Raw genomic sequence first — 27,501 nt, forward strand, 5'->3', positions numbered from 1 at the left:
TGCACGACGAGCTGGAACGTCTTTGAATAAATTATAAGACGCCCTTAGGAATTCTTCTAATTTCCAACCTGTTGCTTGCATGGCAGCTTTAAAAGCACAATTCATAGTATGCAGCCTACAACTTCCAATATCAAGAAGAATTGGATCTGAAGGTGAACTTGCAAGATCTTTCTGCAGGTCACTTAAAAATTTGAAGTTAATATGTGGGCCATCCATCGAAACTTGAACAATTTTCTTCTAGGGGGGAGGGGAATGCCATTACTTCAAATCGGTGGTCAAAAGGTCAAATATCTGTAAAAACAAAAGCATGGCCAATTAATCGTGTGTCGCAAAAAGTACTGCCGCCACTGAGTACAAATGCATGTGGAATCCACACAGTTTTTGATTCCACATAGAAATACACGCATTAACCAAAATTCCACACATTTTGTGGAATTCGACACATATTCGGAACTCTTCCGGCAGAAATACTCAACTATTGTTTAGCCTTTATATTAATCACGTGACTACCAAAACGGGATGCAGTTTGAAAATCAAGCAGCCATCGAACTAAACAAGTGTGTTAATTACAAAATGGTCCCGATTTCGCTCCAGCTCAATTCATGGGCAGCACTAAATGACAAAAGAATATGAAGAAAGTATGCGCAGCCCAAACCAGCAGAGTTAGATAAACGAAACCTGGAACGAAGGAGAAACCTGGGGCCGAAGCCCCCAGCGACCAAAAAGCTATTTTGTATATAAATAAACCGGCTAAATGGCTATGAATACAGCAGAACGTAAATTTTTCCCCGAGTAAAAATTCCATGTTTTTCATCAAAATTCCCTGACTTTTCCCTGACTTTTCCAGAATTAAAAAATTCCCTGACTTTTCCCGGTTTTCCAGGTTTTCCAGGTGAGTGGCCACCCTGACTACATATATACTGGTAGTACCTGCACCTATGGCCTTAAACCCATCAAACGTATGAGAGATAACATCCCTCGGCATCGCCGAATCGGCGAGCACACTATTCACGGAAAGTATTTTCTAAAATATAAAATTGCATATTTTACTTCAAAAAGGCTATAAGCATAATCCATACATTAATTTGTTTTATAATTATCTCAAGCTAAGTTTTTTTTTTTTTTTTTTTTTTTTTTTTTTTTTTTTAAATTCATTCTATGCATTCAGAACTTTATAAAGGTGTAACGTTGAATGTTGTTGTATCACTTAACGTGAAAGCATCTAACTCGCCCAAGGAAAGTCCAAAATCTGATAAAAGTCACTTTCAATGGGATCACCTTAGTTGTACTAACAAAAAGCTAAAAAACCCAGGTGGTTTTTTCAGGTGGGTTTTTTCGGGCTGGGCTCACTTGGGCAAATCCTGTTACGCACTTATTTTGAGATACTCGAAACTGAAAACTTCCATAACGTCTGTGTAACTGTCCGAGCCTGCATGACGTAAACTTCGCCCTTCATTTATGTACGCATACACAATAATCACCCGCAAGGAATTAAACCAATTTGGACTGCTGTTTAACATTTCTCTTTTCCATTTTACAACAGTGAAAGAAAACTGAAATCAATCTATTTCGTTAAAGTACAGTTGTTTGTCTCAAACTCGTAGGTAGTCGGCAGACTGATTTTAGCAATAATACGATAAAGAGGCCTGCGTCGAGAAAAAATTTTAAGATTTATTGTGCTCGTCGATAACAAATAACAACAATATCTGGCTAACGCAGCGGCACTCTTTTTATGCTAAGTAAGTATGGTTTGATGAAACAACTGTAGCAGCATTAGAGAAAATCCAGAATCAGTGGTCAACTCAGCGGTGCAATAGTTCGAGTTGATTACGATGGCTCGTGTAAAGAAATCAGATATGTTAAAGTTGAAAGGTTATGTTAAGGATATTGGTAGTGACATTTCTTCCATAGGTAACAAAATTTTGTTTCGCAGGCTATGCGAAATATTTGTGGGATTCAAAGAGGTCTTGAGTCTTGAAGCATCCAGACACGGCGAAGTACAAGAGCAACTGAGAAAGGAGGAAAACGAACGTAACTCAGGTATTGTTTCAGCATGCAGTCCCAGCTCAGGGTAGTCGACTGTCTTCTTTCTTCAAGGACCTGTGCAAAACATTAATCGCATCTGGTATTTCTTTGTGGAAGTTGAAAAGACTATTCCTTCGCAAGTTTCTTCATAAGTACTATAACACGGAAATTCCTCACGAATTCACGCTTAAGAAGGCCTACGAGGAAAACATATACAGTGAAATTCTATAGATAATCTGGGACATAGTGAAAACAAAAACTTGTGTTTATCAGTGGAGAAAATGACAAACTGTTGCGGGCATTCCATAACTAATGTTGTGTTGGGTATTCTAGAAACGGAATATATTCTCTATGTACGTTGAACAACTGGAGAAGGTGAATCATTCAACAATCGCTAGTTGTATTTCAAACTTACGGTGTTCCGCGCGATAAGCACGTTTTACAACAGATTTGTAGGTTTATGCTGAAGGCAGGAAAAGTCTTATACGTTCTATATCCGAAAGTGGTACACATAACCTGGCTGGCACATGGACTTAATAGGCTATGTAAAGAAACCTGATCAAGGTATCCCAATGTTGATCGATTGTGTCAAACGTGAAGAAAAAAAAAAAAAAAAGTGCGCATCATGATGCCAAGCACTAAAAGAAGCTGCACCAGATATTCCTTTGCAGCTGCAGCCAGTGGTGGCGCGGTGGTGAATATAGCTCTCAGAGTTTAATATTACTGCTCCACTCTAAACATTCTTTCCGAAGCAGCTGCAGGTTTTGAAATAAAAGGTGCCGCAACTATTAGTGCTGTTCAGCAGTTACTTCAAGGTACAAAACTGAAAAACGATATTGTTTACACTTCTGAAATTTCGTGTTCCTCGTGCCGTCATTGAGTGATTGGAGACAAATGTGCATGACCCCGGTCAAACTACAGAGGAAGTGAAAACGAGGTTGTAAACATTGAGGAGATAAAACAGCGGAATTGGTTAGAGATAGATTAAGAGCCATCTTGATCAACAATCCTGCATATTGCGTTTTAACCACCATCGCCGGTGTCCTGAGCACTAACGGAAGATCACCTTTGTAAAGTATTCAGGAAGATTTGACATCTGCAGATGTAGTAGGCCCTATATTTTAGATTTACTCCAATGGCATCATGCTACGAAGAACGTGCATTCTCACCCTACAAGGCACCGTTGGTAGAGAACAGAATCTAAGTTTTACAGAAGAGAATTTTCGTGTTTCAGTGCAATCCTTGAGGCTAGTACAACTAAAAATTTTGAACCCTCTTCTTTTGTAGGCGTCCTTTTTTAATATTTCCTCTATTCAATATCCAGTGCAACATATTCTGACAAAGATTTTGTATGCAGTCAATACATACTTTTTTAACAAAGTAAAATCTGATTTTTTAAAAAAAAATTCGAAAATTAACCAACACTCTTAACAAAGGTGACAGAATAGTAAATAAAACTGAGGATAAATACACAATAAACGACACGATTTTTCTAGTGTTTCTCCACACGTTCTCCATCACGAGATTCTGGTTTTATTTAATACACCATCTGAACCCTTGATATTGTGCAGAAAATCCTGAATTGAATTGTAAGCTAAATAAAAAATGAAAGTTCTGCTGTGTATATATTGGGTATTCACTGGGAATATTTCTGCAATTTCCTTACATATTTTACACTTTTATAGAAAGCCCCGGAACTAGTGGTAAAACAGCCAGTGATAGTATGAAAACTGAAAGGAATTAAACTATCCACAGAAAACTTACTATCGGAGGACATTCGCTAAGTAACGCGAAAAACAAACAAAGAAACAAAAAAGTTAAATGAAGTAATTTTCACAATGAATCGATATTCAATGTCTGCTCACAGATGCAGATATAAAAACACGTAAAAGCACAATCACGAATTAAATGAACAAAATTTACAAAAAATTTAAAAGACGTTGTGAATAATTTATGATGTGAAGCTAAATTCCACAAAGGGGCACAGAGAATTGGTATTCATTGAGCGACCAATGAACCAATACGAATATCTTAGTATTCTCCTCCTTCCGTCATCCCCAAATGGCACCCCTGCATAAAACTAATGACTTCAGTTTAGTACCGCTGCAAGCATAACGTACTTCCAGTATCGTTTGTTTACGGATGATCCTAAAAAAATGAACTACATACGAAACTTACAATACATTGACCTATAAACATTATAATAAAGGGGGGGGGGGGTGCAATTTTATCTAGTAGTAATAGTGTCTGGCCCAAGAAATGCAACATCAAGTGCTTTTCACTTCCGTTGGTACAGAAAATAACAAAATTATATGTTTCATCCAATGGTAAAATTAATAAATAAATCAGAAGAGGTGGTTTACGTAACATTAGACAATAAACTAGAAGTGTATTTGAATGAAATTAATTACATAGTAACATTGCAGAATTCCCCTGAAGGACCATGGAGACTTGTTCGCTTCTAGTGCTAAGCGGCCTCTGGATCGACACAAGATCATGAAAGTATGTGATGAAAACAGCATTCGTAGGTTATCTGAGAATTTCCCATTTCCTCAAAACGTACATTACCAAAGTGGTTGAAATGCAGAAACTCTCAGTCAAACGATCAGAAATACAAAGTTGATCGTTTAACGTTAAGCTAGGTTATTTACGTTACGAAAAATTGGCCTACTTACTAGAGATGCACAAAAGCCGGCTTTTTTGAATCGATGGTTTTTTGCACATAAGAGGCCGGGTTTTTTTTTGAAAAAAAAAAACGAGAATTTTGGAAATGTTGGCTTTTTTTCATTTTCATGATTTTTCTGTTTAAATAGCTTTCTTATAGTATACTCTAAAGTTAAATAAGATTCCATGACCTAAATGCTATATTTCGCTCTGGAATTCACCATCATGATGGATGGAGCACATAGTTTATGAATCAAAGTAAACAAAGTACGTAGTATTTGAGGGCAATTTTAGAAGCTAATTAACTTTATTTAAACTTCTGAATTATCGACATTTTTTTTCTTCTCTAGATCATTTCTTTTTAGTCATCCGTGTTTCATTTCTTAGAGCTTAGTATTCTAGCTTCTAGCACATAATTAAACTTATGTTTTCAATATATCCATCAGAGCGTACGTTTTTCAATATATATGTCAGAGCGTACTTCCACATTTCCGTTATACTGTAGCAATGATTTAACAATAATCTTCCGGACCCAACCCTGCATACCATTTGATAGAAATAACCAATATCGGAGTTAGAAAAATATTTAGGAGGGTTTTTTCTGAAAAATGTTTGTTTTTTCCATAAATTCCTATTTTTCCTTTTTTTTATTTGAGGACAGCTTGAAGTTTATGAGTAAAGCAAAACTAATATTTAGTTCGTTTTAGAAATTCCGTAATTTCGTGGTAGAGGCTCCAATCCGAAAGACATCCCCACCCTAACACTCTTCGCAAATCCATCACTGCTGGTAATTAGTAATAACAAAGATTTAAAAACTATTAGAAAGGAAGTCGGCCGGGACTTACAGTACACGCACTATCTCTACATTCCCAGATGGAATTAAGAAAAACTTTTGTCAAATGGTCGAATGCAGGGTTGAATCTTGGACTTCACGATAGAAGCGCGAAAGCTAACCACTCACTCATGTTTGTTGTGCTTAACTTAAATGTATTCTCTCTCTCTCTTTCTCTATGGCCACAAAAACTCTCCACTGACCTCTGTCCTTATCCAACTCAATCCAGTTTCTACTCTGTATTCCCATTTCTGCTAGATCCATCTTAATATTGTCCTCCCATCTGGGCCTAGGTTTTCCTAATGGACGTTTACCGATTGGATTTCCATTAAAACTTTGAAAGCGTTCCTACTTTCTTCCATTCTGGCTACATGACCTGCCCACCTGAGCCTCCTAGACTTGATGACTCTAACGATGTTTGACAAACCGTATAAATTATGTAGTTCCTCTAATAATTTCAGTCTGCGTTCTTCCCTCAGCGTAAGCGACCATGTTTCACAACCATAAAGCATAACAGGAATGATTATCATTTTATATATTTTAAGCTTTAAATTCCTTGACAGCATTCGCGACGACAAAATATTTTGAACTGAATAACAACAATAATTTCCTGATTTCAGTCGACATTTAATTTCTTTGTGGGTATGATTTTGATCTGGTAATACTGATCCAAGATATTTGAAAGTATCCACTGTGTCGAAAGTATTAATTGATATTTTAATGCATTCATAATTTGCCGTACTACAATCAGTGTGGTAATCGAAGGAAGGGGGGGGGGAGGGAATTCCCAGGCACCTCTGAACACTTCTCCGGAACCTCATTCCCTTTGTGCTTTCTAGAGGGGGAAGTTGGTAATGACATCAACCTTCATGTATAATTACAAAAATTAAATTTATATATATAAAAAAAAATCATCAGATTTTAACTTACTACTAAGGAATCAGGGTTTGAAAAAAACAGGGTTTTTTTGAAAAAGCCCAACCCACCTGGGCCCATGTGGGTTTTTTCGAGTTTAATCGGGTTTTTTCGGGTATAATTGTTTTTTTTCGAAATATTTCAATGTCTTTGGGGTAAAAGTGTTAAAATGTGATTTATATTTCAAGATTATCATTGTCACAACTTACAACAACTTTCTATTTGCTGCTGTTTTGAAAAAATGGCCGCCATTTTGAAATTTTACGTTAGATCGCCGCCAAAATATATACAGCTAATTTAGTGTGTCTCATGCTTATATTCTAAAAATTTCAACTTAATAGACCGAAAATTGCACTTTGTAGCGTGGATACCAGCTATTTTGTTTTAAAGCCACCATTTTGAAATTGTACACTGGTATGCCGCCAAAATCTATACTGGAAATTTAATGTCTCGTGCTTGTACCCTGAAAATTTAAACTTAAAACATCGAAGGTGGTGCCCTGTAGTATGTGTGGTACAGGCAGACGAACGAACAAATGTAGATCGAATCATCCCAGAAGCCTCAGTGACGTCTGCCAAATATGAATACCAAATATATTAATTTAACCGTAAAATAAATGGTTTTATTTGAAAGTCACTTTCGATATTTTGTGCGTTCAATTAGGTGAAATTCCCGAGCATTTGTTGCAAGACGTTTCTTTCCAGAAAATTAATTTAGACAATTAACAAAGATATAATTCATATTTTATAAAGTAAATGTTTAAAATGTCTTAAATGAAATTATATATCTTCCAGCGTAAAAGAAATAGTTTTATTGTTGAACTATTCAGTTCCGATGCTTTGTGCGTTCAATCGCGGGAATTTCCCGAGCATTTCTTTCGCAACTTTTTCCCCCCTCGAAAATGCAGCTTTCTTTACTGTACATCGAAACTTCCACTAGTACTGAAGTTTGAATTCAGCACTTGAAGTAGTAAGTGTTACGTAGTTTTCGGAACTCTGAGCTTTAAGCTTCTTAAATTGGACAAAAATGTTTACGCTATTGTTGGTGTTGATTCTAAAGAATGCTTATTTGAAGAATACCAACAAATAACTGAACTAAACTGTTATTGTTGGAAAGCTAAATTTTACTGAAGAATACTTGTGCTACCATCAAAGGTAAGAAATAATACTAATAGTTTTACTAATGCACTACATATTTACTGGTAGTACCAGCACATATGGCTTTAAACTCGTCAAACGTAGGGGAGACCGGGGTACATTGTCACAGTAGCAATTCTGAAAAAAGCGAAAATATTAGCGCGCCGGTGCTGCTTTCTTGTTTACTTACTAGATGTCACTACTAACTCTACTCATTTGGAGATGCGCGGGAACAACGGTGCTGCGTCAGTTGAACTGTGTGTGTTTTCCAAGTAAATTTTCCGAGTCCTGAAATTGCTGTTTTGTGTGTTCGTGAAAGCGGTAGAAGCAAATATTTTTGTGTATGTTATGTAGGTTACAAATAGAGCTTCATAGTGTGCTACTTTGAATGCGCCTAATCTTGTCGTTTGGTATAGATATTTTGTAAAAAGAGTAATGGCGACGCGTGGGGCAAGTTGTCACAAATAAGACGGGGCATGTTGTCACTGTGACAATGTGCCCCACTCTGTTTCGCAGACAGTGAGAATATACAAAAGAAAGATAGAGAGGAAAGCACCACCAATGGAAGATCTACTGGTTGCAGCAAGAGCTATGAAAAGAAATAACAACCCCATATCAATACGTAGGCCTAAAGCTGCCAAAGAACTTCATGTCCACTACAGAACATTGGCAAGATTCTGTGCACGTGTTACAGATGGCGAACTACAGTTCGGCCAATGCTCATTTACATTAGGTTACTCTTCGTAATACTAGGAAGAATTACTAGTATAATACCAAAACAAGCTTCGCACATATAATTTGGGCTGACTACAAAACAGGTTTGCGATTTGGCTTACAACTATGCAAAAGCGCTAGGATTGAAATGCCCATAGTCGTGGAATGAAAAGGCCATTGCTGGCCCAGACTGGTATCCGGTATTTCTGAAAAGACATGGTGATGATCTTGCTATAAGAACTCCCCAAGGAAATAGTTTTGCACCTATAAACAATGTCAACGAAGGTCCAAAGAAGATTGCGATTCTTCCTCAGAGAACGACGATACATTGTGTTTAGTTTATGGCGATCCATACAGTACGAGTACATGTAGCGAGAAGTGGATTCAGTGCATTCGATGTACGGAATCGGCCTACGAAAACTGAGGGAAGCAGAACTTGTTTTGCGTGTGTATTAACTGTGACTCTGACAATGATCTCCAGGTATGGTACTTTGTAGAAGCAAAAGGATAAACATTTTTAAATTAGTTTGCGGTGCGTACTAATAAAAGCAACTAAACTTTGTAATAATATTTACTCCTCTTCTAGCTATACAGTAGTCCTGTCAGAGGAATTCTTTGCAATTCATAAACTACTAGCAGCGTTCACCCCGCTTCGCTGCGGTCACCCCGGAACGCAATAAACTTTGTTACTTAGATAATTTTTACTTTTTCGCTTTCAAGTGATATGATAAAAACCATAGAAGATTACAGTAAATGTTAACATTATTCTCGTCGCAAGAACAAGAAAACTCTCCGTGGGTGGTTTCGGCAATGTCCGAACACTCGTATCCCATTACTAGTGACATTGTAAGTAAATGTGTATCCACCAACGTTGCCATAGTTTTGGGTCTCTGTTATACTCTGATTTATGACTTACACATGTGGGTTTAAGAGGTCACTTTCCTCTCTTTCTTTTTCCCCCTTGCCGTGGATTTGGGATTCCATTTTGCTCTTTTCTCCCCCTCGCAAACGAAAGGTACATGCTCTATTTTGTGTTAATGCTAGTTAAAAAAAAAAAAAAAAAAGAAATGAAAGATTTTTAAGTACACGGCCACATCGCATATAATGCAAGAAAATTAATTAGAACGACTTATGCTTTGGTGTAGAATTTTATAAAAATAATCGATGTAATACGCGTATAATGTAATTATGTAATAAAGTAATTGAATATAATGTAATAAAATGCAAAATATAATTAAAATACATTATTCATAAATTTCTGATCTCATGTTGCCCAGTGGCGTAGGGAAGGGGGGCAGCCCCCCCAAAGAGGTCCGACAATGTACTTTGGTACTTTGATGTTTGTAATTTTTTATATATTTTATGTTTATATATTTTTGTTTGTAATTCCTCTATATGTACCTATAACAGCACTTGTCCCCCCCAAACACACATCCTGGCTACGCTACTGATGTTTTAAGTTTTACGTCCCACGCATAAGCCGGTTAGGCTAAAGGAGACGGTGAAGATGAGAAATGCATGAAATGGTGGAATGAAGAAAGTGGGAGGAAACGGGAGAACCCCGAGAAAACCCACGAGCACGACGTTTGTTCACCACAAAGTCCACACGGCGCGAGCTGGGATCGAACCAGGATCCCGAGCACCGGAGGTGAACGCTCTACCAAATGATTTATGAAACACGAAAAGAAATTCGTTAGAGTAGTTTTTGAGAATATCACAAATTTTGATTTTCATCTTTCAGTAAACTACTCGTAGTTTTAGAGGTGTTAAGAAAATTGGAAAATGACGCTAGAGAATCTTGTAAAAAACCTTAAGTTTAAAATTATGTCTCGATACGCTGATCCGTAGATATGCCCTCTAGGCAACCGAACATATTTTCACTGGGACGAACAGAACTCCGTTTTGAGACATGTAGGGATCATCTAACGTACAAATCCGTTTAAATCTATTTTTTTTTTTTTTTTATGATTGCTATACTTTTTTATTTCCTATCGTCACTCGAAAGTAAAAAGAAAATTTTGTAAAGAAGACATCGAGACTATCTTCTCATCATCACGAGAAAACTGCTGAGCCGTTTGGAAAGAATTTTGGAACATTAGCACTTGGCTCAAACTGGGCTTTCCAGATCTCTTTCATTATAATGAGTTTCCTAAGAGGTATGTGTCCTCCACACTCAAAATGATGTTATTTGTCATCATCATGAGAAAAACGGATAGATTGTTTCAAATGGATTTTGCAATGTAGGTAACAGTTGACTGGAGTCGGATTTCTTTCATGTCACTTTCATTAAAGGCGTATCCTAGGGGGAAAGGGTTCAAATATAAAATATGTCAAAAGCTGTTAAACAGTTTAAAATCAATTTTTGAAAATAGCACTTGGGTGGCCTAACCTTTTATAATTTAATTTCCATTTAAATACCTGTTCTAAATGCGAAAAAAGGGTTCAAATATGATTAACATTTCAAATATTCTCCATAAATCTACTCTTCCCGTGAACGCCGGTTCTTCAGCCAGTTAATAAATAATTTTATGATTAGTGGTAATAAAAATAATAATTTAATGTTACAACGAAGGCAAGTTGTGTCATGTGTGGTGATCACATTGCTTTCTTTATTGTTGTTCTAGGCCAAGGTTCCCTCTTTCTTAATTCAATTATCTAAAGATGTAGATTAAAAACTGAAAATTCTGTTTGATCGGGAATCAATCCGAAACAAAGCATATTAAATTAACTATAATAGTAAAATAATAAATATTTCCTGGTGCTAAATTTCACACTACAATTGGAAAGTTTACAGAATTATGCAACGAGAAATCTTGACAGAATTGTCCACGATTTTCGTTTTCCTCTCAAACGAATTGTGAGATACTACCTTTTACTTATTATTTGTCAGCATCCTTTCCAAAATATTTCCCCATTTCTCATTATAATGTTAAAATTCATTCAAACTATACCTAGATCACTATTAAATACGTAAATACCTCTCAGCAATAATAATAATATAATAGATGAGAATAGTTGTTCCGCTAATAACTAACCATGGTCATCCTGTGTAACTCGATCTAAACCCCGTGGCCTATACATAACACTATCAAATACCGAAGAGAAAGAAGAAAATTTAATATTATGCCTATGTTCTTCCGGTGTCATGAGGAAAACTCAGTAAAAGAAAATTAATTTAGACGGCCTATGCTCTAGTGAAGAATTCTATAAAAATAATCGATGTAAAATATAGTGTAATTATGTAATAAAATAATTAAAAATAATGTAATTTAATAAAATGTAAAATATAATTGAAATACACTGTTTGTAAATTTTTGATATCTTGTTGCCTTATCTATTATGTAAATGAGAAAGTTAATTCATCATGCATTTCAGATATTATTATTCGACTAGAATTGAAGATACTTTTATATAGATTAAAATCTTCCTCGTGTTTTTTTTTTTCAATAGATGCATTCATGTTTATCTTTTAAAAAAATGCACAGTCCAAAATGTGTTTCTTGCCTTCTTTGTTTATTTCATTCTTTCTATACAGAGAACAGGGAGATGAACAAACATTGACCAACTGGCAGGAAATATGATTCGCTCCTTAACGGAAGAAGAAAGATATTCTGTTGGAAGTGTCAAATAACAAAACAACACGAAGGACTCGCAGCTTCCAGGCTACTTTTTTCTTCGCCAAAACATTTAAAACATTCCACTCCTTACTCAAGTAACGGAGATCAGCTTTTACTCACCCCCTCCTATTTTAGCTGAGAGCTGTCATGGAGTTCGAATTTGTTGGCAACATCGGATTTCGGAAAAAATATCTGTTTCACTACCATGTAATGGGCGGAGAAGGGTAATAGGTCAAGTTTCTGGACCTCACCCTAAGGCCGTCATGAAATTTCCAATAGTATATATCGCCTGTCATTTATGTTAACCCGCCCCGCTTCGCTGCGGTCACCCCGGAACGCAATAAACTTTGTTACTTAGATAATTTTTACTTTTTCGCTTTCAAGTGATATGATAAAAACCATAGTAGATTGCAGTAAATGTTAACATTATATCGCCTGTCATTTATGTTAACCCGCCGAGTGACACGGTCATGCGGGTTGCATATAAATACGTTTATTTTTACCTATGATGAACTAACAAAGGATTTGTACGTTATGGACACTTGAATGGTCAATTATCTCAAGACACTGGTAATTAAAAATTAAAGTGATATGATAAAAACCATCTAGGGTCCAAATCCTAATAACCCCCCAAAAATGAAAGAAATTGGTTCAGCCGTATTAGCGTGATGAGGGAACAAAGGATTTGTGCGTTCTCTTTTATATATAAGATAATCAGAAACAACTTAAATGCAATTGGTTAATTTTGTGTTGGCCTATTGGAGAAGTAGGCTATGATTTGATAATTTCGTCATTTTGTTATGACCTTTCAGTTTGTAGTTTTGATTCCTTAGCTATGAGTTAGTTCTGTTTTCATGGCCGTTTTGGTTTTCCTACAAAGCTTGATGTAACAATAAATCTTTTAGGTTGAGAAAATATAAGCTATGGAGCCCAAGACATATATGACAGTTTTAAGAGTGGTCCAATATTGATTCAACAATCACAAGGTCCCCCTATTTTTTTTTACCTATTTAACTAATATAGTTTCCCCTTTCATTTAATGATTTTTTGATTGTCTTTCAGACGCTAAGTATTTAATGCTGGTAACATGTACAGTCTTTTCGCATTAGTAATAGTTGCATCAATAATATCTACCAATTTCTGGAAAGTGCTACAAGAATAACATGTGACAATTTGCCCCATATATTGTGACAACTTACCCCGCATATGGGGTACATTGTCACAACTGTATTGATCATAAAACATAGTACATAAGTCCAGTTCAGAGCGAGTTACATTGGACAGAGAAATATATGTTATGCACAAGATAATAAAGTATGTGTATACTAAAAATTATAATTTTCGGCCTTAGACGAGCATCACAAGAAAATAAAACGTGAAAATTGTGACAATGTGCCCCGGTGTCCCCTATGAGGGATAACGTCCCTCGGTATAGCCGAGTCGGCGAGCACCCTATTTACGGAAAGTATTTTCTAAAATATAAAATTGCATTTGTTTTCAAATAGGCTATAAGCATAATAAATACATTAATTTGTTATATAATTATCTCAAGCTAAGGTAAGTTTTTTTTTCATTTATTCAGTGCATTCAGAACTTTATAAAGGCCTTATGTAGAATGTTGTTGTATACCATAACGTGAAAGCATTTAATTCGCCCGAGGAAAGTCCAAAATTTGATAAAAATCACTTTCAATGTGATCAACCTAGTTGTAGCAATAATATATTAACAAAAAGCTCAAAAACCCAGGTGGGTTTTAAGGCGGGTTTTTTCAGGTGGGTCCAACCCGAAAAAACCCAGTGTTTTTTTTCGGGCTGGGCCCATTTGGGCAAACCCTGTAAGGAATCTGTATCGAAATGTAATCTACTCCGAGAAGACAGAATATAAAGTTTTAGTACCAGTACAGTGAGTTATCCAATACGCTGAAAAATAACAGTTCTGTTTCGTTGGAAACTATTTTACTGTAAACAATGGATATAAGACCAGTGTGACCAGCACTAGTACTTTCGTACTAGATCTAGTTAGTGTTCTAGTACGTTCACCAACAAATCTAGTAATTTTCTCTTCCTCTTCTTTCCTCATAAATATATTTGGGAGAGAAAAAGAAATCTTATGAAAATTTGGTAATGTACGAAAATTTCACTGTTAAGGGTGTCGGAAGGAAACCGATCCATTTTTATCGACTTTGTGCTGCAACTTATAGTTCATTCGGACAATGTTTAGCAGAAGTGGTCCAGCTATTTTTTCTTTAAAAAAAAGTTACAATTTCGGTAGTTTCTGTTCACATTAGTTAGTTTAGTTTAGGTTAGGTTAGATCAGGTTACTCTATGTTAGATTACATTAGTGTAGGGATCCAGCATAATTTTTTAAAAAATGATAGAATTTCGCCTATTTCTATTAATATTAGGTTAGTTCAGGTTAGTATAAGTTATTTTAGTTTAGTTTAGGTTAGATTTGGTTAGGTTATGTTAGGTCTAAGAACTTGCATGTTCCATTTCTCCCGTAAATTTTGTATTTTTTACGTACTTTTGGACCCCATCTGCTAAAAATTTACCGTTCATTCTATTGAGGAAAATACCGTAGGAAGTACAGAAGTGTCAAAGATCGAAAGGTTAATAGTAATAAATGACCACAATAAACAATATTATGTATTTGCTGATCCATTTAAACAGTGGGCTACTAAGGAATGACAATTCGATTTTTTCAATAAACCTTTTTATGATATTTCTTGTTTTCTACAGACATCATCTATATTTGTCATACTTGTGTTACTTTAGTGGTTTTATAGTGAGTTCTAATACGTCAATTAAGCAGAGATTCCACCAGAAGTTTTAGTTTGGGGGTGTAAAGTCAAAATTGAGAGGATGTAAATGGTTTGCACGGTTTTTATCGAATTTTAACTGTAAAAAAAAAAAAAAATAAAGTTGGAGGTTCTTTCAAGAATGTGGGTTCACTCCCTCACCCACAGGGTAGGGGAAGCTGTCGAAAACCTTCTAATAAGGTATTAATATCATCAAATGTCGTAAATAGGGTGAAACGGGAGCAGATAAAATTTTAGTACTTTTTCCCCAGATCTAGTACTTTTTTCTGCATACGTTAGTACAAAATATTTTTGCTGAATGGTCACACTGTATAAGACATTTTCTTAAACAAATATCTGTTCTACCTTGTTTGTATGCTAATCACCTCTTTCAATCTAGAAGGTTAACTACTTTGAATAAATATTCATAATAATTGCAGTTATGCATATTTGTAACTTAAATTTAACATGGTGTTCTAGTGATTACACACACATTACAACTATGAGCCCACTTTATGGAGACGCTCTCACAGAGAATACCCAAGATGCTTTATACGCTATATACATTAGAAAAACTGATTTTTCAAGTCTTTTGTGAAAAAAATACTGTGAACTGAGAAATTACAACATTTTCCATATTGTACAGGGGTATTTTCCTGCGAGTAATAGTTTCTTTTGGAATGGGTTGAGAAATTAACAATTAGTCCGCAAGACAACTGGGTTTACCGCCGGTAGCCCTAGAATATTACAAAATAACGTTATCCAAAATATAAACTAAGTTATATTAATAATTTATACTTTAGTATCTTCTTTCAATGGTGCAAGTTTCTGAGAACTGTATGTATTTACAAATATACACTAACTTCTTTGTACGCAACCTGTCTTGCGAACTTAAGAGGTCTTCGATATGACAACGCACCGGAAACTACTCTCTAGCTACTACAGCAAGAATCGTATGAAATCACTCCCCTTTGCTCCACCTCCGCCCACAGCGTACGAACAGGCTGCCAGGTAACAGCAGTTGCCTCTAGAGAAATCGCTTTCTTGAACGTGAGAGAAAAGGGAAATTAAACAGTGCATTTTGGGGATCTCTGGGAATTGTTTTAGATATCATGAACCTCGTTGCGTAGCGGTTTGCGTTAACGCAACGAAAAGTTTGTGTTTTACAGTACGTATAGTTTGCAAAACTCTTACAGACTGGGGCTCCTTCTTTGCTAATCGCCTATTTCAGCGTTCATTATTACTCGGACATCTTCCATTTACTCTGGTGAGTAGTGTTATCACCAATCCAATGCGAAATGTATTGATACTTCATGCAACAAATAAAGGTAGAAATGTACGATCGCTTTCCCGTAATACTAAGACGATAATATAAGTCGTGCTACTGAAGAGAAAATCATATTTATCTACTTCAGAAAACGATGGTGTAAGTTTTTCTTATTTTGAAGACTATATAATAACGTGGAAACTAAAATAAAATGCAATAATAATAATAATGTACAGGTAATATAAAGATTAGTGGTAGCCTAAGCCATCAAACCAGTTTACGCCACTGCTGTAAGAATACTCTTTTAGTACAAGTATATTTTAGGCACACACACTAACTCCCCCCCCCCCTTCACCTCGAAGTGCTTCAACTTCCACACTGATTACGATCCTTGTGAACTTCCTTGTATTTAGATTTCTCTGCATTTACTCATGTCCCTGCAAGCGTTTAATAAGGCCTCTGCATTTCTTTCGATTGTTTCTCCTATTAGATTTACATTATCAGCATACACCATAACCTGGTGAATACCATTCAACTCTAGGCCCTGGTTCCTATCTTTGATTTTTCTTATAGCGTACTCCGGAACAAAGCTGAATAATAACGGCGATAACGCATATCCTTGTTCCAGGCCAATCTCAACGTGGAAGCTCGCATTTTTCTACTCGGACTTTACTCTGGGATTCATTTAAACACCCAATAAATCTAGCTTTTTCGGCATTCCAAATTCTGTAAGAATGTTGTACAGTGTTTCCCTCCTAACCGAGTTGTAAGCCTTTCTAAAATCAATAAACAGTTGATGTACTGGGTAATATATTCCCATTTCTTTTCGAGTATTTGTCGAATGGTAAATACCTGGTCGATTTCGACTAAATCCACACTGATAATCTCCAATAATTTCATCTACGTATGGGGTCAATCTTATTAATAGAATGTTAAGAGAAATGCCTCAATAATTATTACAATCAATTTTGTTGTCTTTCTTGTGAATTGGAACAGTGATTGATTCTTCCACTCTTTTTAAATGTATTTCAAAGATTTTCTTTTTTGTATAAAAAAAAAAATAAAAAAAAATAAATAAATAAATAAAAGTTTCGTAACGATATGTTGAATTTTCTTGTTAAAAATTCAGAAACCTTCAGGACTGGGTAAACCGTGATGGTGGTTATATTTCTACAGCCTAGTAAACCATACGCTCAGATGAGCCGTCTATTACGTATATGATTCACAAACAGAAAATTCGACACTTTGCCGATTCTGCACAAGCTTAAAGAACAGTCAATGCATTACAGAATTTGGAGCTTTACCGATTTTGCAGATCCGAAGCACCTGATAGGTGGTTACAGATTATTACGTATGTGATCAATTAGTGAAAAATTGGTTCGAAATATTCATACAATGTATACGAAAGTTAAAACTTAACTGAAAAATTTCAAGAAGGTACAGAACCACCCAAAGCGAAGCTCTTGATACGCAGATTTCTCTCATGTTTTTCTTTATTTTGCTTCAAAAAGAGGGTGTGTGATATTTTGAAGTAAAAATACTACATACAATTTTGCTAGTTATCTATGTATCATTTTTTTAAAAGTACTTATTGTATATAAGAGTTTAAAATATTATTACATATATTGGTTAATCCTTTGGAATATATAATGTAAATATCTTAAGAATTTTGAAAAATCTTTTTGAAATTCATGGTTTATTTTCGAGGTTTCATATTATCTGCATCAACCACTAATTAATTTTTTTTTCTTGTTGTTGTAGAGAAGCGAAACAAAGTCTGCATTATCGGTTTAAAGCACAATTTTCAAAAAAGCCCAAAATTTCCCAAGCGAAAAAGCGAAGCAGAAAAAACCGAGTTTTTTTTTAAAAAAAAAAGCCGGGTTTTTTCCGAGCCCTTGCATCTCTACTACTTACACTACGCATGATTCACAATTACGTCATAAACAATTGCAGGATAAACATTGGGATGTCAAACTCAGAACTTTTTAATTTTAATAATAAAATCCAAAAAAGGGCAGGGTTAAGCCCCGCCGCGGTGACCAAAATTTCCAAAATTTAGCAGGAAAAAATGGTGAGTGTTCTGGTTGTTGTAAAGTGTGAGAGAATGAGAAAAGTTTGGAAATTGGTGTTTATTAATGAATATTGGTGATAGAGATGCAAAAAAGCCGGCATTTTTGAATCGATGGTTTTTTTCACATAAAAAGCCGGCTTTTTTGGGAAAAAAACGAGAATTTTGGAAATTTTGGCTTTTTTCAACTTCATGATTTTTCTATCTAAATAGCTTTCTTATAGTATATTCTATAGTTAGATAAGAATTCCATGACCTGAATGTGATATTTCGCTCTGAAATTCACCATCAAGATGGATGGAGCACATGTTTTACGAATTAAAGCTAACATGAAGAATGTAGTATTTGAGGGTAATTTTAGAGGTTATTTAACTTTATTTTAACTTTTGAGTTATCGACATCTTTTTTCTTCTCTAGTTTGTCATCCGTGTTTCATTTCTAAGAGCTTTTAGTACTCTAGCTTCTAGCACAAAAGTTAAACTTGCCCGTTTTTCTATTTATCCGTCAAAGCGTACGTTTTTCAATATATGTCAAACCGTACTTCCACATTTCTGTTATACTGTAGCTGTGAAGTGATTTAGCAATAATTTTCCGGACACAACCTTGAATACCAATTTATACAAATAATCAGTAGCGGATTTAGAAAAGTACTTTAGGAGGGTTTTTTCTGATTGTTTCGTTTCCTAAAAAGTCCTAATTTTATTTGGGAAGTGCTTGAGTTTATGAGTACAGGCATAACTAATATTTCGTTTCGTTTATATGTTTAGCAATAATCTTCCGGATACAACTTTAAAAATCATTTTATACTGAGAATCAGTGGCGGATTTAGAAAAGTATTTTGGGAAGGGTTTCTTACTAATGTTTAGTTTTTTTAAACATTCGTAATTTTTATTTGACGGGAGCTTAAAGTTTATGAGTAAAGGCATAAATAATAGATATTTCGTTTGTTGCAGACATTCCGTAACTTTGGGGAACGGGCTTCAGTCCGAAAGACCGCCCCCCTAACCTTCGCAAAACCGTCACTGCTGGTAATTAGTAATAATAACGATTTAAAAACAATAAAAAAGGAAGTCGCCCAACTCACAGTACACGCACTATTTCTACATTCACAGATGGAATGAAGAAAAGCTTTGACAGAATGGTCGAATGCTGGTTGAATCCCGGACTTCCCGATAGAAGCGCAAAAGCTAATCACTCAGTCATGTTTGTTGTGCAGTTGTATATAGCTTAACTTAAATATATTCCGTAGTCTTTTTTTTTTTTTTTTTTTTGGGGGGGGGGGGGGTTCCGTAATGATATGTTGAATCCCTCTTGTTAAAAATTCAGAAAACTTGAGGATTGGGTAAACTGTGATGGTGGTTCTATAAAACTTAACTGTAGAATTTCAAGAATATACAGAACCAAAAGCTCTAGATGTGCAGTCTTTAAGTGTATCATATAAATCTAAGTATTTCTCTTATGTTTTATTTTAATTTTATTTTGTTTCAAAAAGAGGGTATGGAATATATTGAAGTAAAAATACTACATACTATTTTGCTAGTTATTTGTGTATTCTTTAAAAAGAAGTGTTTACTTTTAGGGTTGGCTGATTTACACCAACTTTTTTTTTTTTTTTAATAACTGGTTTAAACCACAAAAATAAAAAGAATGAAAAATGCGAATCGTGTGAACTTCATGGTAACGTTTCCAGATATCAAACCACCTGCAATAGTTTTATTTCCCTTTCACCTTTTAATCAAGGTGTCCCATGTTCAATTCTCGGTCGAACCACAATCCTTCTTTCATGCGTAACCCAAGTAGCGGTTCGGATGTCAGTTTAAGCGAAAGTCTCCTCCTTGATAACCTCGGTATTTCGTAAGGATGTTAAGCCTAAATATACGAAACAAACCAAATTGTATATTTCTACATGCCTAAATGCGTGTTGTTTTATAAAGAAGCCAATATTGCTTAAATATATTGATAGAAATTGGCAAAATTTATCGATTGCCTACGTAGCTTCCAACATTAGCTTGGATTGGACTTTCAATGATATCTACGTACCGGTACTAAATTTGTAATTTAATACCTCAGTTTTAGCGTACTGATTATGGTACGTTGACCTTTAAATTTTACATGCAAAGCAATAACAGGATTTTCCCGTTATTGTCTTACATTTCAAGTAATGACGGGATTTTCCCATTGGCTAGGGCGGGAGATTCTCAACTTAAGAAATTTACTGACCGCACTTCTTTAAGCTTATGGGAGTTCTTCCGGCATAACCCCGCTGTTGCATAATAACATCAAGGCGAAACAAACTTAGGCTATTTCTGTGAATATGTAATATAAATACATAAAGCAAAAAATCTAAGTCAAAAAAGCCTGGTTTAAGCCAAAAAAGCCTGATTTAAACATCCCCCAAAAAACGGGTTTTTGGCATTTTCAAAAACAACCACGGTTCTTGCCAATTCTGCTTACTTTTGTATATAGGAGGTTAAAAAATTCTTATTATATACATTGGTTAATCTTGTGGAATTCATAATGTAAATATGTTGAAGAAAAATTGTTTGAAATATTTTTTCGAAATTCATAGTTTATTTTCGATGTTTTATATTATTATCAGCATCAACCACTAATTAAATGATTTTTTGTGTTATAGAGAAGCGATACGAAGTCTGTTTTATCAATTTAAAGCAGTATTTTGAAAAAAGCCCAAAATTTCCGAAGCAAAACAGCAGAGCAGAAAAAACCGAGTTTTTTTCCAAAAAAGCCGGTTTTTTTCCGAGCCCTTGCATCTCTAATTGGTGATAGTGAACACGAATCTATTTTGCTATGGCAGACGTTACTGCGGAAGGTTACCCTGTTGGGAAGGGAACATATTGAAAAAATGGTGAACATACCTGCGGGTTACGATTTAACACTGGTTAGTTTTGTGTAAATACCAACAACGAGGAAAATCTGCCAAAACGGAATGAATGTATTGACGCGATGTCGACAGTGTACAAAAGATGTTAAGATAAGTAAAAATAAAGAAAGTTACGTTTCCAAATGTAATGCAAAAATCAATGGTGTGAAATGTTGAGAAAAAGTGGCAGCAAAGAGAATATTTTCGAGCGTGCTTGATTGTCAGTGGAAAAGGTTTTGTATATGCCTCGTTTATGAGTATATTCACCGTCGCTGACACGCCTGCTCCCTACATAAGCACCCCATCGCTAGCGCTCGGGCCCTCCTGCTGCACTCCTGCCTTGACTCAGTTGGCTACTATTCGTGCTTTTTAGTGACTACCTAGCCCAAGTTAATTATGTTGTACCATGCCTTCCTAAAGTCAATCTGCATCCAGTAATGCAACACTTATCTTAAGAAACAATTTTATAACGCAGTAATGCTGCATTTCGAGTTAACAGAAGCTATGTTAAAAATTTAAGTGTGCCTCCCTAAAATATGATAGTACCGTGATAGTGAACGAAACGTAACGTAACATAACGGCCAAAACTGGTAATGTTTGTAGCAAGCTATTTTAAATTTTTGATCAGTTATTTCTGTTCATGATTATAGTTAAGGAGCTGTACTTCCCATTTAGGGAAGGACGAGAAACGCCATACTTTCAGGAATTATTCAATGACTATCTAGGATGTTAAAAAGTAGGTAATAGACTGAGTTCTTGCCCTTGTACTTAGGGTGTTTAGGTAGTGCAGCAGTAAGATGTATCCTCGTGCACGGGAGATGAGAAGTAGCTGTTCTTAACTATTACCCTGTTCATTAGCTGTCGGGGCTTAACGGAATAAATGTCAAAAGGCATATGAGAATAATTGCTTATAATACTGGAAAAATTAAGAATGTACTTCCATTACGAAGCTACCATTCAATGCACGTAATAAGCTTATTTCGAAGAAGGAAATTAAAATGAGCTACATTAATATTAAATTTCCAACATCCCTGCCAACTCAACATCATACAAAAATTAAATACATAAACATAAACCTTGTCCATCAGCGATAAAACCAAGACTAAAATATAGGAAAACGAAAATGAATGTTCTACTAACCCATCAAGAAAAATTACTACGTCTACGTTCACAATTTTTGTATTAATTCCTGTATCCTTCACATTTAGAAGGGAATCGGCTGTCGCTGCTTTGTTTATTTTCGTTCGAGTTTTCCTCCTTTCATAGATGTCCTTCCTCTTCTTCTCTTCTCAATAACCACTAACGGTTAAAGTAGGCGCCTCGGACTTAAAAATATATATGCTACAATTTTAAATTTTTCTGTTGTCAACCTCACAACGAGAATTTTTGAAGGAAAATTAAATTGTTCACTTGTTAATGGTTTCTACGACTGCATGCCGTAATAACTGAACTTGCAGTCGCTGTGTTTAAAGTCAATGAAACATTTCTCTTTCTGCGCGTGTACAACTTATTTACGTTATGTTCCAAAGAACTTGTCAATGTGAATACAAAAACATGACAAGGAGGTGAAAGATATGCATATTGTCTTTCCTTCTTTCTCTCCCTCTCTCACACACAAACACACACACACATTCACACACATTTATCAATTTTATACAATAATGGAGACGGTTATATTCAAAATAGGTACAGATATACTTTATAATATTTAATCTTCTTAGAGAGAAATTCATTTTTATTAATGACATATATATTATCAAGGGTGAAGCAAAAAGATTATTAGTGTTTCTACGCACAATTATTTATTAGTTTTTAAAGTCCTTATTCCGTTAGTGACTTAGATTTTATTAAGCACACTGACACAATATATTTTTTTATTTGCCGAGAGTGTGTGATCATAGGAAAGTAAAATTAGGGTAGGGACATGCCAAAGGAAGCTCGCGATTGAGGCCGGGGTTTAAGTCGCGGCCGCTACCTCGATGTCTAGGTCTCATGTTTGAAGGGCGCACATAGCGAGGAGGTCGAACCCTCACTGTCAAGTTCTTAGTTTAAGGAGAAACATTGCTATGATGCATGTGAAATTATTCCGTCAGTGCATAAAAATCACTGCAAAACCACATTTTGAAATTGAAAGGACCAGTTTATAAATAGGGATGGACGCGAGACGAGATATGAAAAATACCAAAGTCTCGTCTCTTGTATCGCAAAAATATTTGAGTCTCATCTCTTGTTCATGTCTATCAATATTCTAAATCAAAGACTTTTACCTTTTATTCAATTTTCTGTGAAGTGCCCTCTTTCATCACTTATTCGAGAAATCGTTTCCCAGTAAAAATAAATAAATAAATCAGGTATGTCTTCAGGTTTCGGGGTGGAGGGGATATTAACTGCAGCAAATGAAGTTTCGGCACTGCAATTCCATTATTCGACGTTTCCTCCCTATGGATACGTGCCTGTCTTTACAGGTATTTCTTTATCTTATATCAACGACGAATTTAGAAGAAACCCTTTTTATTAATCTCGGAATTGGGGAGGGGCGTGGAATTTTTAAGCATATATATGATTAACAGTAGCTTCTTTTTTTAAAAAAATTCTACAATGTAAGGACTTCAACCCGAAAGCCCACTCCCCCGTGACCGCCACTGCCTTATATAATAATAAGCCACAGTGTAATTCTCAAATAAATACCTTATCTGACATTCCCATTTCAGTTGCTGTTTTATTCCATTCTCTATTTAAAACGTGCCTCTTATGATGTTGTTTGTGTTTCTTATTCCATATTGCTGGAACATTCCTCATTAGTTCTATTAATATGTCTTTCATAATCAAATATAATAGTGCAGCAAAACGTCTCGAGCGTAGACACACACAATCCACTGCACGCGAAATTCTAAACAAATGAAGTCTGTATTCCGAGTAACGCTTCAGGGACAACCAATGAGAACACGAGCCACAGCGATGCTTCCTCTGAACATCGATGTAAAAACAAAACTTGGTTGTTTATCATCGCGACCACTAATTCACCCTCGCGGTCGACCTCTAGGTCGCGATATAGCGTACATCTTTGGCATGCGCTTACCCATTTAAATCCATGTGTTTGTGCCAGTATCGAGGGTGCAACTGCGACTTAAACCTCAACCTCGATCGAAAGGTATCTTCGGCATGTCCCTACCCTAAGTTTGTTTTTACATCGATGTTCAGAGGAAGCATCGTGGCTCGTGTTCTCATTGGCTCTCCCTGAAGCGTTACACCTAATAAAGTCTTCATTTGTTTAGAATTTCGTCTGCAGTGGATTGTGTGTGTCTACGCTCGAGAGGTTTGGTTGCGCTATTATATTTGATTATGAAAGACATATTAATAGAACTAATGAGGAATGTTCCTGCAATATGGAATAAGAATCTCAAACAACATCATAATAGGCACGTTTTAAATAGAGAATGGAATAAAATAGTAACTGAAATGAAAATGTCAGATAAGTTATTTGTTTGAGAATTATACTGTAGCTTAGTATTATACAAGGCAGTGGCGGTCACAGCGAGGGGGCTTTTGGGCTAAAGTCCGTACATTGTAGAATATTTAAAGAAAAAAGAAGCTACTGTTAATCATATATACGCTTAAAAACTCCACGCCCCCTCCCCAATTCCGAGATTAATAAAAAAGGTTTCTTCTAAATTCGTTATTGATATAAGATAAATAAATACCTGTAAATACAGGCACGTATCCATAGGGAGGAAACGTCGAATAATGGAATTGCAGTGCCGAAACTTCATTTGCTGCAGTTAATATCCCCTCCACCCCGAAACCTGAAGATATACCTGATTTATTTATTTATTTTTACTGGGAAACGATTTCTCGAATAAGTGATGAAAGAGGGCACTTCACAGAAAATTGAATAAAAGGTAAAAGTCTTTGATTTAGAATATTGATAGACATGAACAAGAGATGAGACTCAAATATTTTTGCGAAACAAGATACGAAACTGGTATTTCTCATATCTCGTCTCGCGTCCATCCCTATTTATAAACTGGTCCTTTCCATTTCAAAATGTGGTTTTAAGTGATTTTTATGCACTGACGAAATAATTTCACATGCGTCACAGCAGTGTTTCTCCTTAAACTGAGAACTTAACAGCGACGGTGCGACCTCCTCACTATGTACGCCCTTCATCCATCGCGACCTAGACATTGAGGTAGCTACTGTAGTGTGCGAATTAGACAATTTATATTGGGGGGATAAAATTAGGCAAACTTGAAGTAGAGTCTGAAGGTGGAATAATTAGGGGCAGAAGTTTTTCGCAATTTGAAATTAAACATTTCGCATTTGGAATTTATACTTTCACATTTAGTCGCATTTGGAGATATAAAATTTTTCATTTTGTCGCTAAGTAAATTATTTTGCAAGCTCTAATATACAAACTCTAATATAGGTAGGCCCAATATAAGTAATAAGCAATAATACATGAACATTGAGGACATTGAAGTCATTTTTTATGCAGTTACTAACAACAAATTACTTTTTTCTTCTTTTATAAGTCTTTCATCAGGCATGTACTCCATCAACAGCGCACAAAATGCAGGATTGTCAAATTTTTCTATGGGTATATCGCATTCCAGCAATATCTCGGTAGTCTCATTTATGAATTCAATCTTTTCCATTTTTGCCTTCTGCGCAGTAGGGTTGGAGCTTCCAGTACACAACAATAGAACCGCAGGTGGTCTAATTAAACTGGTATTGTGTGTACATCCATGTCTGTGGATGAAAGTGTGGTCGGACAGGTCATTAAGAGGGGAAACATTTATTACTCTGACCGTTAGGTGGTCAGACTGGTTTCTGAAAAGGTTGACCGTGAAGAGGGATGAAGTAGTTTCTAGAAAAGATTGTTAAAATATGCATTGCATACTCTTGGGAGAAACCAGATTGACGTTATTTTATTTTATTTAATAACATTATTTTATTTCATTCGTTCGTATACATAGCATACATTGGTAATTATTTATTCTTTCGCTTCGATATGAAGCTCATTAGAACAGGTATGATGTGATCAAATTAATTATTTTAATTGGTTCGTATGCTAAAGCATAGTCTGTGGAACAGCTATGCTGTGATCATATTATTTTTTCCCAAATCTTATGTTATACATAATCCATAGAACAGCCATGCTGTGATCATATTAATCATTTTTAATTCGTTTTCATTAAAGAAAACTCAGAGGAATTATATTCCGACATATTAAAAAAAGTCGTCGAACAATTGTTGATTGTGATCATATTAAAATGGGGAGGGAGTAAACTTTATTCATGCGGGACATTTTCTTTAATTAGATCATTTGCTTAGCAAATGCAGAACACTCTTTGAGTGTGAGCGTACTAAAAAGCTCATGTACGGAGTACTATACAGACCGTGGTTCTCGTACGTCTTTTCCTGGTGAACTCAAGACACGAACTGTACTTTTCGCGCGCTTTTTGGAAAAAGATTGGGCGGGATTGAAAGATGGCGCTGTCGGTTAATGATTTTACAGGTACGTGTTAAAACATGTAGACAAATACAAAAGAAAACCGACACCGCCTCGGGTAGACATCACAGAGTTCCGACAGAGTAATAAAAACAAGTTTGGTGCCGCGGTAGGTGAACACAAGACAATGTCAGCGGAGAATACGAAAGAACTTTGGCACCATGAATGGTGGAACATGAAGCGACATTGAACGCGAATACAAAAGAACTGTTGATCCTGTTGAAACATGAATACAAATACAAAATGCGAATACAAAAGAAGTTTGGTTGTATGAAGGGCATTGATAATAGAATATTAGTTGGAATCGTTTTATTTTACGTAGATGATACGTGATTGATTGGTAGATGCTGTGTTTACGCGAATAACAACAATAATAAAAGACGTAAATCTCCACGTGAATAACATAGATTTTCTTTTAAGAACATGTAAACTATTTATTTGTACATGGACGATGTAAATCTTTTCTTTGTACATAGATGACAAGTGATTGATTAGTACAGGATATGAATAAGATTATTGAAGGAATACCGTTTAAGATGTGATTATCGTGGCACAATGTAAATAACAATAATGATGTTTCAAAAGAATGTATTGATCAAATGAATGATATATTAAAACATAAATAAAATGTAAGTACGTTTTTTCCATATGAAAATTGTATAGAGAATTGAGAAAGTACATGGGAAAATATTTTAATTGATGTAGGGGGAGTGTTTGAAAAATTGTTTTAAAGTACCATGTGATATGACGTCGTAGGTAAAGTTTTCCTTATATATGGGGTATGAAGAGGTTTTCATAGCATCATCATGGAGTATGACAGTCAAGTACAGCGAGAAATCGAGCTCTGAAAGGAAATAGGCTGGGATTCTTCGTTTGAGTTTGTTGAACCTCCCAAGAAAAAGTTTAAATCCATAAGAGAATCACCGGACTTGTTTATCGAGGAGGAAACCTGCTATTTTCCCCGGCTTCTCCAGATGTTACTACAGAGGAGGAAATTATTGATTTGAGAGACGAACCCAATACTAATTCCCAATTCGCCTGTTGGATCAAGAACAATTTCACCAGTACCCGGA

The 27,501-nt window shown here is 35.5% G+C and overlaps 1 protein-coding gene across 2 annotated transcripts in view; it reads right to left on the bottom strand.

Moving 5' to 3' along the window:
* LOC145688357 (uncharacterized) overlaps positions 1–22,215 on the bottom strand; it is a 154,122-nt gene extending 131,907 nt beyond the window's left edge. Inside the window, exon 1 of one of the 2 annotated variants that reach the window (XM_081762505.1) lies at positions 22,057–22,215. In XM_081762505.1, the coding sequence (XP_081618631.1) occupies positions 22,057–22,060 (4 nt within the window). In that variant the 5' untranslated portion in view covers positions 22,061–22,215. The remainder of the gene's footprint in view (positions 1–22,056) is intronic. The other variant, XM_081762504.1, reaches the window with a different exon arrangement.
* Positions 22,216–27,501: the final 5,286 nt, after the last annotated feature.

This window comes from Thermobia domestica, chromosome 6 (assembly GCF_964235325.1).
Source record: "Thermobia domestica chromosome 6, izTheDome1.hap1.1, whole genome shotgun sequence".
Classification (NCBI taxonomy): Eukaryota; Metazoa; Arthropoda; class Insecta; order Zygentoma; family Lepismatidae; genus Thermobia; species Thermobia domestica.